The sequence below is a fragment of the Conger conger genome, chromosome 3 (assembly GCF_963514075.1).
Source record: "Conger conger chromosome 3, fConCon1.1, whole genome shotgun sequence".
In the NCBI taxonomy this organism is placed as follows: domain Eukaryota; kingdom Metazoa; phylum Chordata; class Actinopteri; order Anguilliformes; family Congridae; genus Conger; species Conger conger.
Window position 1 is genome coordinate 79,593,849 of NC_083762.1, and position 14,605 is coordinate 79,608,453.

The 14,605-nt window shown below is 47.9% G+C and overlaps 2 protein-coding genes across 2 annotated transcripts in view; both read right to left on the minus strand.

Annotated features, from left to right (window-relative positions):
* plekhm3 (pleckstrin homology domain containing, family M, member 3) overlaps positions 1 to 7,823 on the minus strand; it is a 61,756-nt gene extending 53,933 nt beyond the window's left edge. The window contains 2 exon segments of the mRNA XM_061236036.1: positions 3,552 to 4,765; positions 7,613 to 7,823. Coding sequence (XP_061092020.1) covers positions 3,552 to 4,005 — 454 coding nt within the window. The 5' untranslated portion in view covers positions 4,006 to 4,765; positions 7,613 to 7,823.
* mettl21a (methyltransferase 21A, HSPA lysine) overlaps positions 1 to 14,605 on the minus strand; it is a 201,695-nt gene that overhangs the window by 106,131 nt on the left and 80,959 nt on the right. The window lies entirely within an intron of this gene.

The following is a 14,605-nucleotide window of genomic DNA, read 5'->3' on the forward strand; positions in this document are numbered from 1 at the left end:
AATTCCACCCCGGGTGGTTATTTTATTTGTAGAAGAGTCGTTGTACCCTCCTCAGCCAGCTCTCTACCTGTGGTGAGTGCAGAGATACAGCCCCCACGCTCCTGTGCATTCTGCAGGTACAGTACCTGCTCTACTGGACCGTAATGGGGTGGACACACAGTCCGCTTCGGCCAGCCACTAAGAGAGACTGAATCTCCACCTTGATCCGTTAGATGAGGTTAATGTTGTTTTGCAGAAGAATTCCCCTTTCAGAAGGATGCTAGTCAGTTACCTGACCGCAGTGATTTTGTGTAATATCTCTATGTGGAGGACAAACAGACAGCCCCTGCCATATATCCTTATACATAACAACTGAAGTATGAGCCAGACCTTCTTCTGCCGAAGGTTACTGACATTTTCCACTGCATCTACTCCACAGATCTAGGGTCTGAACTGGGCCTAAACTTTTTAGATTCTGAACTGGGCCTAAACTCTTTAGATTCTGAACTGGGCCTAAACTTTTTAACATGGGATGCAGCATGGGCAAGTGCTTGGACCAGCAGATTTTGACTGGCTGCCACATCGCGGGGCAAAGTTGCGAGGTGGGGGCGGGGATTCATCTAAAAGACTGCAATCTAAATCACAGTCTTTAAACTCTAGAAAGCAGACCACCTCCTTACAGAAAGTGGGCCAACAGTACACCGGCTAGCGGGCTGGTTCAATAACGGCCTCACTTATCGGCCTTGTGCAACACATCAACATAATCACATCCGTCTGGACGCCGGCGGCCCTCTCCTCCTGTTCATTAGGTTTGCCGATGCGCGCTCCGGACTCAAGTCCCTTTCTCCGCACGGAACATGAATATTCCCACAATGGCTTCGGAAAACCTAAAATAACACAGCGGAGAAATCACCTACGAGGATCTGATTACTGAAGCAGCAGGAAATTCACTCATCCACAGGCCCATTACCCCCTCTCCCTCTCTCTCTACCTCCCTCTCCCTCTCTCTCTGTCCGTCTCTGTCTCTCTACCTCCCTCTCTCTGTCTCTCTACCTCCCTCTCCCTCTGTCTCTCTACCTCCCTCTCTCTGTCTCTCTACCTCCCTCTCCCTCTGTCTCTCTACCTCCCTCTGCCTCTGTCTCTCTCCCTCTCCCTCTCTGTCTCTCTCTCCCTCTACCTCCCCCTCTCTGTCTCTCTCTACCTCCCTCTCACTCTCTCTCTCTCGCCACACACACACACACACACACACACACTCGCACTCACAAATGGACACACACACTCACACACACATATACACATATACATACACACACTCACACACACATATACACATATACATACACACACTCACACACACTCACACATGGACACACACACACACACACACACACTCACACACCTGGTTCCTCTTTCAGACTGTAAAAACAGCAGCCCTGAAATGAACACAGCCGTTACGGTCTCCCAGTGTGACCTCTGTGGACTTGAGGCTAACGCAAGACCTAGAGTGAAGCTATCAATGTTTCTCACGTCATGTGAGCTTCTATACACACAGTACAGACACACATTCTGGAAAAACTGCTAAAAGAAGCAACTTGTAAAACTTGTGTCCGTGCCCTTTCTTCTTCTGTTTGTTTTTTTTCACAGAACCATTTTCGGCTGTAAAAATGTATTCAAAACAGTCATTTTCGAGACCACGAGTGGTAGCCCCATTATGTGACCATCAGTCATTTGAAATTAAGTATACAGGCCAAAGAAAGGTTCTGTGCATGAGTATTATCATTTTATGTGCAAAAATACAATTCAAGCTTACTATAACCCTCTTAACAGCAAGACACATTAAACTGCTCAATTATGTAGGTATGCATGACACATACTGTATTGGAAGGAGGAATGATTATTACTTGTTTATCACAAACGCTTATCATTTATTCATTTTTGTTTTATGTTGATATGAAATGTATTATGCCAAAAAGAGAAATTGTTGCTAAATATTTCACAGTGAAAATCTGCTTACGAATGCAGAGTGTTTGCACTCTGTGCCAGTGCTGTATGCTGTTGGGAGGGTTGAACAGAGACATGCTGAACTGCCCTCGTTTCTCCCGGGTATGTGCTTTTCACACGCAGACGAGGTCCCAGGCGGAACGGAAAAACCCAACTCCGATGACAGGAGAGATGGGGAGTTTTCTACAGAATTACCCCTTTCCTAAAATCCCTGGAAGGTTTGACAAAATTTCCGTACTTTCCAATGACTGTTAAAAAGGGAGGATTTTGAAGCGGAGATTATTTTGGGGCATTTTTAATTTCTCATTCCTTTATTTTACCAGGCGGGTCGATTAGGATCGGAGCGGGAACGTAAACGCGCCGGAGGATTCTTATTGCTCTCAGAAACATATTTGATAATCATCGGTACGGTTCACTGCTCAGGGCTACACGCAACCATATTCAGCTCAGAACAGCTGAAGTGATTAACTATTCATGAGGGGGTTTTTATTCTTCATTACACTGCCATAATTAATTACATTACATTTAATTAAATATAATTTAAAATAACAATTACCATCATAATATGTGCAAATTTTTTGTGAGATTCCCTTTCGTGCCACTCTTTTATCAAGGCCATACACAATTGCCTTTTATTCAAATCAAAAGCCATTAAGACAGAATATGTTCTTATACTGTTTTTATAGCATTCGAGTGACAGTAATACTTTGCTAAACATTGATACAACGTTTTGTGTAAAGGTTGTGTGTGCAGCAGACCTGGGTAAAATACGTACCGGTAATTGTTTTAGATTCAAATACATTTCTGTGCTCGACTGATCTTGCCTGCCGTAAATGAGCCAACCAAGAGGACCAGAAGGCCAGGTTTTTTCCATAGGTTCAAACACACCAGACACGCTCAGTAAAGCGCAGAAAAGTATTTGAATTGGAAACGATGGCGTGTGTGAGCCAGGTGTGGAACCCTGATCTGAAACGATGGCGTGTGTGAGCCAGGTGTGGAACCCTGATCTGAAACGATGGCGTGTGTGAGCCAGGTGTGGAACCCTGATCTGAAACGATGGCGTGTGTGAGCCAGGTGTGGAACCCTGATCTGAAACGATGGCGTGTGTGAGCCAGGTGTGGAACCCTGATCTGAGACGATGGCGTGTGTGAGCCAGGTGTGGAACCCTGATCTGAAACGATGGCGTGTGTGAGCCAGGTGTGGAACCCTGATCTGAGACGATGGCGTGTGTGAGCCAGGTGTGGAACCCTGATCTGAAACGATGGCGTGCGTGAGCCAGGTGTGGAACCCTGATCTGAAACGATGGCGTGTGTGAGCCAGGTGTGGAACCCTGATCTGAGACGATGGCGTGTGTGAGCCAGGTGTGGAACCCTGATCTGAGACGATGGCGTGTGTGAGCCAGGTGTGGCGTGTGGAACCCTGATCTGAGACGATGGCGTGTGTGAGCCAGGTGTGGAACCCTGATCTGAGACCCAGGTGTGGAACCCTGATCTTAAACGATGGCCTATGAGACCCAGGTGTGGAACCCTGATCTGAAACGATGGCGTGTGTGAGCCAGGCGTGGTCCTCACCGTCGCGGGTCTCGTTCAGGATCATGTTCTTCAGCGCGTTCTTGTCGGCGGTCGGCACCCCGTTGTCGGTGTAGGTCCGGTAGTTGGCGTCGGAGCGCGAGCGGTTGTGCCCGCGCTTGAAGGCGGAGTTGGAGGCGGGGCCTCCGCCGCTGGGGGCGGGGTCTTTGGCGTGGGCCGCCAGGTCATTGGTGGACCGGGCGCGGCTGCGCTTGCCCTGCCGGCCCCCGAACAGGCCGAAGGAGGAGGAGGGGGGCGGCTGGTCGGCCCAGGCCAGGTTTCGGGGGGACACCTCCAGCTGCTCCCCGGCCAGGAGGCCCCACACCCCGCTGGAGCTCAGCCGCCCCACCACCGTCACGTCCTGGAGCTTCTCCGAGGCTCCGCCCTCCAGGCAGTGCAGGAAGTCCTCCGTCACCTCCAGGGCCGGGCTCACGTCCTCCACCTCCAGCCCCTCCATGGTCTCCAGGGCCACGGCGGGGGAGGGGGGAGGGGGGGGTGGTGGCAGTTGGGATGCAGTTGGGTGGGTGGTCGGTTGGTGGCAGTTGGGTGACAGTTGGGCGACAGTTGGGAGGCAGTTGGGTGGGTGATTGGCGGATAATTGAGTGGCAGGTGATTGGGTGGCTGTGCAGGCGGGTGATTGGTGGATAATTGAGTGGCAGGTGATTGGGTGACTGTGTGGGGGGGCGGTTAGCGAGTGTAGGCCCAGCAGTGCTTCACAGCGGAGATTAAACGGAGATTAAACGCGGGAGGAGATCCGATCGCCGCGGGCTGCGTCTCAGAATCCAAGCGGGAATGGCGAAGCCGTCCTCTGCTGCTCCCCGGAGGCCGGGGAACGTTCCAGAACAAACAGGCCCTCAGGAGTCAGTCTGTTTGTTTGTCGACTCCGCTCCAAGAGCTAACGAGAAACGTCTCTGTGGGTTTAAAATCCCTTCTGCCGACCCGACGTGTGAGAAACGGCTCGGTTCTGCGAGCGCTGGAGCGTAGCGGGTTCAAAGTTCAAACCTCTCCAGGCCTCGGGTTCAAAGTTCACATCCGGGTGCGGCAGCCCCAGAGTGCCAGGTGAACGTGCTCACGGCCCTGTCGGCACACGAGAGAGAGAGAGAGACGCTAAGGGCTAGCCTAGCAGCAGCTGTCAAGAGCAGCGCACAGGGAGACGCACGGCAGCCATTACGGAGCAACCCCGCGGGTCGGCTGATGTCATCGCAGGTCGGTCTGCACTGAGAGAGAGAGGGAGGGAGGGAGGGAGAGAGGGAGAGACAGAGAGGGAGAGAGACAGAGCAGGAGGAACAAGTCAAGAGCAATCATCACACAGGCACACAGACGTGGAGCTCCTTATCAGATCAGCCTCAGCCACACCGCGCCCTTGATTCCCGCACGCACGCAGGAGCACGTCCACCACGACGCTATCCACGTTCGGACCCACACACTGCCGCTAAGCCCAGCTTCGGGTTCCAGATCAACAGGTGTGCTGCAAACAGCAGCACCAAAAAAAAAAAAGAAACTAAAGACACTCAACTCCAGCAGTGTACGTACACACGCAGCCTGACACAGATCCGCCCACGCTGTGCCGCAGGCCGCGCGGTCGACCTCCGTCTCGCGCCGGAGGAGAGACGCCCCAGATCCCGCCGTCCAGCCCGCCTCCATCGCTCTGGGACCTGCGACCTCCGCCAAGCCCAGGGCCGAGGAGAGGGAGTCTGTCCGACCGCGTCTGCCCCGGGGCGTGGCTCCCGACTGCGCAGCCCAGGCTGCTCTGTGTCCCGTCTCTCAGTCCGTCAGTCCGTCCGTCCGTCCGTCCGTCCCCCTCTTTCTTCCCCCTTTCCTCAGAGCCGGGGCACGGGCCGGTAGTCCTCCCAGAGCTGAAGGCTCAGGGTCTCTCACTTTCTTTAAGCCATGAATAATTTAGACGGCATTACATCACCGGCAGCCAATCGCAGGCCGGGAATCAGTCAGCACTCTGACAGGGTTTGGGGGGTTGGGGGTGGGGGGGGGGTGATGATGATATGAGCCCTGTACAGGAATCTGCGGGGATGTGATGTGAGCCCCCCCCCCCCCCCGGGGAGGGAGAGAGAGAGAGAGAGGCAGGGTGTGACTCTAGTCCTCCAGAGGCAGAGATTGACTCATTAATCTCTCCTCACACACTGCAGAGCCTGTTTACCAATGACAGGGCAGTGTGAAGCTAGCACGGCCCTGCTAAAAACACAGCTGCCAGCAGACACAGGGAGCTGTGGATGGGGCAGATAAGGGGAGAGAAACAGGCCTGAAAACTCCCACAAGAGTATTACTCAGTGACAGAACATTGGGCCATGCTTCAATCTCAATGATCAACCATTCTGTTATCCTATGATCACAGGACTCTATGGTGGCTGCAACCACACCCTACCATAACAACTAGATCGATTGGTTTTTGTGTGCTATGAAGGATGTATACCGGGAGATTATTGCATTACATGTTATTTAGTTGACGCTTCTATCAACTTAGAGTTGATTAGACTCAGCAGGAGACAATCCTCCCCCCCTGAGCAATATGGGGTTAAGGGCTTTGCTCAGGGGCCGGACAGCTGTACAGATCTTATTGCGTTTACACCGGGGATTGAACCACCAACCTTCCGGGTCCCAGTCACGTACCTTAGTCACTAGGCTACAGGCCGCCCCCATGAGAGCTACCCCATGAGGTCTACCTTCCTGTTGGTTTTCACTCCAACCCAAACAAAGCATCGCCTCGCACTCAACAGCCAGAGATCTCATTGAGCTGCTAATTGGTAGAATTAGGCGTGCCAAAATTTGGGTTGGAGTGAAAGCGTACAGGGTGGTAGATCTCCAGGAACAGGGCAGGGCAGCCAGACTGTCAGCACCACACACATAGTGACTCTCCACTCCCATAGGACACGGGCCTGCTCATCACCGACATCTGAGTCCTCCCACACCAGTTCCAGGACAAGCCCTGCCATCCACCTAGCAAACAGGTGCCCTGCAGGACGGACACCCCTGTCACATGACTGACAGCCCTTATTTGACGGTATTAAACCTGGCACTTCCTGGAGGGTGGGTCCTGAGAGACCGGGCTTCTGTAGCAGGTCTTATTGATTTCACTCGCAGAGCATTTTATTCATCTAAACCTTCTCTCCTTCATCGAGTGTGCCCACAACCTTCCTTGTGACTTTTAAATAACACCCCCAATTTTGAATGTTTATTTAACATAAAACTGGTTGCATGGCAACAAAATACATGGCATGTCTTGCATTACACACATTCAGGTTATCAAAACAGCTTGAGCAAAACCAGGACATGTGAAACTGTAAAATGTGTTTAAACAGAGAAAGACTGCTATCTGGCTAGACGGTTGCAAAGATCATGAAACCTGATTATGAATTGACCCAAGCTATTGTCGGGACAGCCGTTGTGTTTTCGGACCGGCTGTTTCCCGTAACACAACTGTACATTTTGTTGTAGTTTGCACAACTGTATATTAATACATAACGTAAACTATCTATGTATGTATTGGACATTTTTAGACAGTGGGTACCTCTTATTTAGTTGCGTTAGTTAGCTAGATAATTAGTTACTAGAACTTAGCAGCAAAACAGACGCATTCAGAAGGCGAGCAATGACACTGTTAACATTAGCTGGTTGACTATCTACCAGTTAGCTACATCCCCACCGTTTTGAACCGAAAGCTTATGATGCTGAAAGCAGGTGCTAGCTATAACGGTATAGTTGGCTAGCTCGCTTCTTCTGATATTTTCCCGGTGTTTCATTATACGAAAAGCTACCCCTAATGTCGATACATGACCCGCAAGCAGATGTCGACCAAGCTACACTAGCCTGCAACATTTCCATGCACACGCTCATTAATTAGCAATATTACTAGACTAGCTAGCTAACACAACCTAGCCTATTTGTGTAGCCAACTAAGAAAGATCAAGCTAGCTAGGTATATGTTGATATGAATGTCAGCTAAAAAAATAATGTTGATCCCTTGCGATTTCGCAAACACAGATAACGTTAGCTACTGGAAATGACCCAATTGGATACATTAATTGGATTGACTAACGTTAGCTACCTACCAGACGTAGTGAATGCGAGCAGCTAGGTAAGTTAGCCAGCTTTAGAAAGCTACAGGAAAGCTGACTGGCAAGATAGCAACTAGCGATGATCATTTGGCTAAGCTAAATAACGGTCCGCCACAACCATAATGAATGCTTCCAGCTGTACTATTGAGATGGACAATAGTACTGTATTCGTTAGAATAAATATTACGCATGTTTACTTGTTATATTTTAATATTTAAAAAGACCATGTACACTGAATAAGTGTTCAGTTTAAATACATTTCTGAACAGTGACTCACCTGATTCTGTTTACAATCTGTCAGATTTGGTTCCGTCAACGAAACTGCTCTTCGCGTGAAACCTGGGCTACTGCTTAAAGGTTCCGCTATGAGGCCTCGTGATGACTTTGCGAAAAGTGACGGCCAGTTTGCTGTTATTTTGTCTAGTGACCTTATTAAATCAATGAAACATTTAATGTCAGTTCCCCTGCTAAAAAATAAAACGTTTCCAATAGACACGTACAGTAGTGAGTAGAAAGACGTGGAAAACAAACGCGTACAATTTGGGAAGCGAATGTGTAGTTTAATTAACATCACATTTTTACAGCCCAGTAGAAATTTATGTCCGAAATTCGTTATTCATTATGAGCCTGGTCTAGTCTTCAAATCCAGGGTATAAAAGGTCAGATAATGACAGCAACCCTTTGGAGAATAAGAGGAAACTACCACCACAAAAAAAATCTTACATGGGCATTTCCAGTGGCATGTGTTTTTTATCAAAGGGGGTTACTGTTTACAATTTGTGCGTTAGTCCTAACCGTTCAATACCATTAACTGTTCATTACTAAACAACATTTTAAAGGCAGTGTACTGCGTATGAGAAACGTAAGCCACAATGCAATCACAGATTATTGTTAGTTGAGTGACTGTCTCCTATGTAGCTAATATTTCACTAAACAAAGTTATTATTTTTTTTACCATACAATACGCATACAAACGGCATTCAATGCACATTAAATTGCGCTGTTCCAAAATCGTGTAGCATCCTTTATCTCCTGCGCGTACTCTGAACGGAACACAGCACAGCACGGGGCCCGGGACGGACAACGGGGACGCCGATGGTCGCGGTGGGCTGTTGTTTACTGGGAAATTAAGCCTGTTGACAGTTACGGTGAATCCTAATGAGGCAATAGCAGGTGCAAATACGGAGTTTTTACTGTTCTTATTCAAACACACAGATCCAAGTGGGGCACTTACGCGTCCCAACATCTCAACGCGCTGGGCTTATGAGCGCTATTGAAGCATATGGGGTCTGAACTCCAATAATAATAGTAATAGTAGTATGTGCCTCTTGAGGTGTAGCCTATTTGTAATTGTGTGTGTGTGTGTGTGTGTGTGTGTGTGTGTGTGTGTGTGTGTGTGTGCTTTATAGCATGCCGTTTACTGGCTTGAGTAGCCTATTCCAGTACAGGGCAGCCTGTAGCCTAGTGGCTAAGGTACACGCCTGGGACCTAGAAGGTTGGTGGCTGAAGCCCCGGGGTAGTCACTATAAGATTCTGCTGTTTGGCTCCTGAGCAAGGCCCTTAACCCCACATTGCTCCAGATGGGACTGTCACCTGCTTAGTCTATTCAACTGTAAGTCGCTTTGGATAAAAGCATCAGCTAAAGAACATATTATTATAATGCAGCGCTTATGCAATTTAGTAGGACATGTGAACACAGAAAATTCTACAGATAGCGATGGATACTGGTTGCAATATTCAGTAATGTCTTTCAAAATGGACTTCAACCTTCTCAAAAAGTGAAGTCATTGAAAAATGTATTTCCTCTGTAGAGAGGGAGCACCAGCATAAGCTGCTTTGGTTAGATGGGGCTACAAGACCGGCCCAACAGCCTGTGAATGTGGAGAAGTAGACCACACTATGGAGCACTGCCTTGTCTGCTCTCTACTACCCAACCCCTGCAGCTCAAAAGACCTCGCAGAGTTCAATAAAAATGCAAAGGACTGTGTAAAGAAATGGGAAACTGTCATATAACCATCATGCTTCGAAGAATCGAAAAGAAGAAGACTGGCGTATTTGGACTTTCCATCTCACATAGCTGTTCGCTTTTTAAGATGCGACATTGACTCAGGAAGTAAGAACAGTCCTCTGGCAGTCAGAGGATTGCCGGTTCGATCCCGCCCTGGGTGTGTCGAAGTGTCCGTGAACAAGACACCTAACCCCCAAATGCTGCTTGTGAGCTGGTTGGTGCCTTGCATGGCAGCCATTCGCCGTTGGTGTGTGTATGAATGTATGTATGAATTGGTGACTGAGAAGCATCAATTGTACAGCACTTTGGATAAAGGCACTATATAAATGCCAACCATTTACATGCATGCACAAATGGCGTTTACTTTGTTCAATGTTAATGCTCATTAACAAAAAAATCATTTCACTGTTGACCACCTTTTGACCGAAGATCTTTTCTGCCACACATACAAGTTTATTGTATGTGTTATATACAATATAATACAATATACAGGGCGGCCTGTAGCGTAGTGGTTAAGGTAAAGGACTGGGACACGCAAGGTCAGGGGTTCTAATCCCGGTGTAGCCACAATAAGATCCGCACAGCCGCTGGGCCCTTGAGCAAGGCCCTTAACCCTGCATTGCTCCAGGGGAGGATTGTCTCCTGCTTAGTCTAATCAACTGTACGTCGCTCTGGATAAGAGCGTCTGCCAAATGCCAATAATGTAATGTAATGTAATGTAATATAAACTTTGACAGTTGTATAAACTGTGTTTTCCTTCATCATGTCCTAACCCTGATTGGACAGAGACAATAAGATCTGCACAGCCGTTGGGGCCCTTGAGCAAGGCCCTTAACACTGCATTGCTCCAGGCTTGCTCCTGCTTAGCCTAATCAAATGTATGTCGCTCTGGATAAGAGCGTCTGCCAAATGACATTAATGTAATGAGCTTGCTGCATTTCTACTGCAGTCGATTTCCCAGGTAAAGTCTGTCTCCTGTGAAAGCACACACTGTCATAGAGCCTTTCTCACACAATCCTTCCGGCACCTCGTCCTGCTTTCAGTGTTTCCTCAAACTGTGCAGCACTTTCTCCAATGTGTGTGTGTGTGTATGTATGTGTGTGTGTTTGTGTTTGCGTGTGTGTGTGTGTATGTGTTTGTGTGCACGTGTGCCTGCACACATATGTGTGTTTGTGCATGTGGCTGCACACGTGTACTGTACGTGTGTGTGCGTTTTGCACATGTATGTGTGTGTGTGTGTGTGTTGGAGGTCTGAGCTCAGTTACTATGACATTAACGACTCTATTGCTTTCTCTCTTAATTAATGTCTCATTAATTAATATCTCACTCTCTCTCTCTTTCTCTCTCTCTCAAACAAACGAACAAGAAGAAGAACAAACAACAAGTATACCATCCATGGGGCAACAAACACAAATATGAACAACAAAAAAGAACAGAAATGTATTTTAATGAATTTGAGCAAATCATTATGGGGAACAGAGGCCGGGGGTGGAGTGTGAGGGGGGGGGGGGGTCTGATTATAGGGATGCAAGGGAGCGCATTTTTTACTAATGGGCCGAGCTAGCGGTGCTTGAAGCGACGCAGTACCCATTGTCCCGGCTGCACAGAAAGAGAAACATTATTCAAGTCCCATTCAGACCGCGGAGAGAAACAGTAATTATCGCGGGTCCTCCACAGAACCTGCGTCCCCGTCCCCCCCCCAAAACCCCCAAACCCCGTACCCCCCGTCTCCCCCGTCCCCTTGCCTGCTCTCATTGTCCGGGTTTGTTTAAAAAGGCCTCCCCTAATGAAGGAGGAGGGGGCCAGGCTAATGGGCTCAAATAAGTTCCTCTCTGGCGCATTGTTGCGGGATAATGATGGTGTGAGTCCCAGCTGTAAACTTGGCAACGCCATATTGTGCCTGACCTACATAATGCCCGTATGTGAACCCCGTTAAACGCTAATCTTCCCCAGAAAACGCCGCTCGTTTTGTTCCGAGAGTCAATTAAGGGAGTCAGTTGTTGGGCTCGCCATTGAGTTGACAAGTATTCAAGGACAAAACGAGGGGCTGGGGGTTGGAAACTTTTAAACTTTCATATTATTAGCGGCGAGGAGAGCGTGTTTTTAGACATGCGCGCATTGTGCCGAGGAAGTAAAACACCGTTTACCGCCAGGTTAACCTCGTCTTTGTCGCGGTGGCTGTGTTCGAAACCGCACACTAGCGTACTACCCGCACTGAATTTCAGGCTGATTTTCGTTGAAGTGTAGCACGAGTAGTAGGTCAACTATGCGGTTTAGGACGCTGCCGGTGTTTTTGCGTGTAGCTGGTCTCCTGACCCTCTTCACACAGGGGTACAGACACTGCCGAAGACCGCGGGCTATAGAGGGAATACTACTTTTTTATGCTAATATATATTCTATTTTCTATTTTTTTGTTTCCAGATATTTTTTTTGGCCGTGTAGCAGATGATGTAACGAAAAAGTAGCTGTCCCTTTTTTTTGGTACAGGGATCGCTACACTCTTAGAAATAAAGGTACAGACGCTTGTCACTGGGGCGGTACATTATATGTACACTATTATATTACCCATAGCCACAATATATAATTAATTTGTACCTTTTTTTTTCCCATGGAAAAAGTACTCAGTGTACCCAAAGACAACATTACTGTACTTTCAGGGTACATTTGGGAAATTTGATCCTTGAAGAACAAAAATGTACCCCCACTGTCACTTTATTTCCGAGAGTATAATCAGGTGCACAATCACTTGGTGTTTACAGTCCACGTAGGGTCTGTCACACTATGGATGGATCTGGTAATGTGATAGAGAACACCCACATACTGTCTGGTAATGAAACAGGGAACACACACATACTGTCTGGTGATGAAATAGGGAACACACACATACTGTCTGAAGAAAGGTAAGGCTAATGAAAGACTGGGTGAATGCATGCCCCCATGTTGTGTTCTGTACCCGCGTCTTTTCAATCAGAGACGATCTGTTTCTGATTGACAATCAGAAAACAATATTTTCATGTGCGGTATACATATGTGCAGATACCTTTTCTCCACCTCGGTCCGTTTGTTTCTCTCAGATCCGCACTTCTCTTTTTCTTTTCCCTGACCTCGATCCCCAACTCCCCCCCCCCCCTCTCTCTCTCTTTCTTTCTCTCTCTCTCTCTCTCTCTCTCTCTGTGTAACACCACTCCATTCTCTCCATCTCCTCGTCTCTCTCTCGGTTTCTCTTTCTACCCCTAGTTTGTGATTGTGCCCTCCTACATTGATGACTAAATTATGATTGTGTTTAAGGGTGGCAGCGCTTTCATCTGGCCAGCGTTTTTATGTTCGCTCCTCTCCAACACAAAGCGCCCGCTACCTCCGTTAGTGCGCCTTTGATGAGGGGAGCGATTGTTGCGTCTCCATAGAAACTCCCGACAGAAGCCCGCCTCGCTCTGAGCTGAAAGCAAGGTGCTCGCGCACAGAAAGTTATACAGAGAGGGAGAGGGAGAGAGGGAGAGAGAGAGTGGGGGGGAGAGAACACGACACTGCGTCAAAACGCGTACGACGGAGAATGTGTATGGGAGCCGACTCGAGCTGAAATATACACTAAGTGCACACAACGAACTCGATACCCCCAACTACCGTCCCCGCGCCACATATTTCTTCAGAAGTGTATAGAAGCCCGCGTAATATCCAGACAGACTTACATGTTCTGTGATCAAACTACGGCTCTTTTTTTCCCCCATTAGCATATACGTCCCAGGCCGCTTTATATTACTTAAAAAAAAAAAAAAAACATTATAATATAATATAATAATATAATAAACGTATACTGAGGAAAGTACTATACATGATCAGAATATCGTTTTTGATTACAAATACCAAAATAAACAGGCTGCCTCAAAATGGGAAACTGCATGCGCAGCAGCAACATGTAGCTCAGGCCAGTGCTCTAGACGTGTCATTTTTAATAACAGACTACAGCAGTTTACGTAGGCCTACACTCCTTACAATAGGCAAAGGTTCCCTGAATTTGCACTAACTAATGTAGTTGTAAACTAATACTGAGAAGTTAATCTGTACCGCTCTGTTAATGTAGCTATTTGTAGCCTACATCGTTAATTCATGTCAACAACTACATTAGCTTTCGCCAATTCATATTGGAATGAAAAAGTCAGTTAATACATTAGTTCGTCCTGTGGTTTGTTAATGTATGAATATCATGTAACAAATAGCCTATGTTAATAACCGACTGACGAATGAAACCAATGAACGAATGCTTAACTAATGTAGGCTACTTAATGTACTGCTAACAACTGCATAAGGCCAATTCATGAACCGTTTTTGTAAAGTGAGACCCATTAACTCTAATGTGCTTTATCATTTCCGTTGGCCTACACTGACACACTACAAGTGCACCGAGTGAAGTCAGAAGCCCACTACAAGAGCCAGGATGGTGAAGTCATTTGACATCACCATCCGATTCCGCAGCACAGGTTGTACCGTACTGCAATTTCTAATAATATCTTCCGCGTACTAGAACAACAAGCGCGACCCCAACAACAGCGGACGCCACCGAGCCCGACAGACGGATAAACAAATACAGGCGGGCACAAACAACCTGGCCCGCGTCATGAATACGCGTTCAATGGCTCTGCCCTGGATTAAAATAGTAACCAATGCGCCCATTCAGCGCTAATGATCCGGGGCTTTCAACGGCACAGTAATCTTAGTGGAAACTCGGGACTGCCAAATGAGACCCGCTTCTTCCAGGCGAAATCCAATTATTACCGAACAATGGTGGCAGCCCCTAAAAGCTTTGATACCTATTTGGAACCCCTTCGTCTCAATCAGAGGACTAGTGTCCGCGAGTCCCCCTCCAGGGTCTCCGCTTTCGCAAAGATCCTGCCGGGGCCCCAAGAAACTCATCACGGTGAAGTGCGAGCGCGAGTGCACGTGCGCGGCCGTAGGTGCACTTGTGCGAGCGTGGATCCATATGC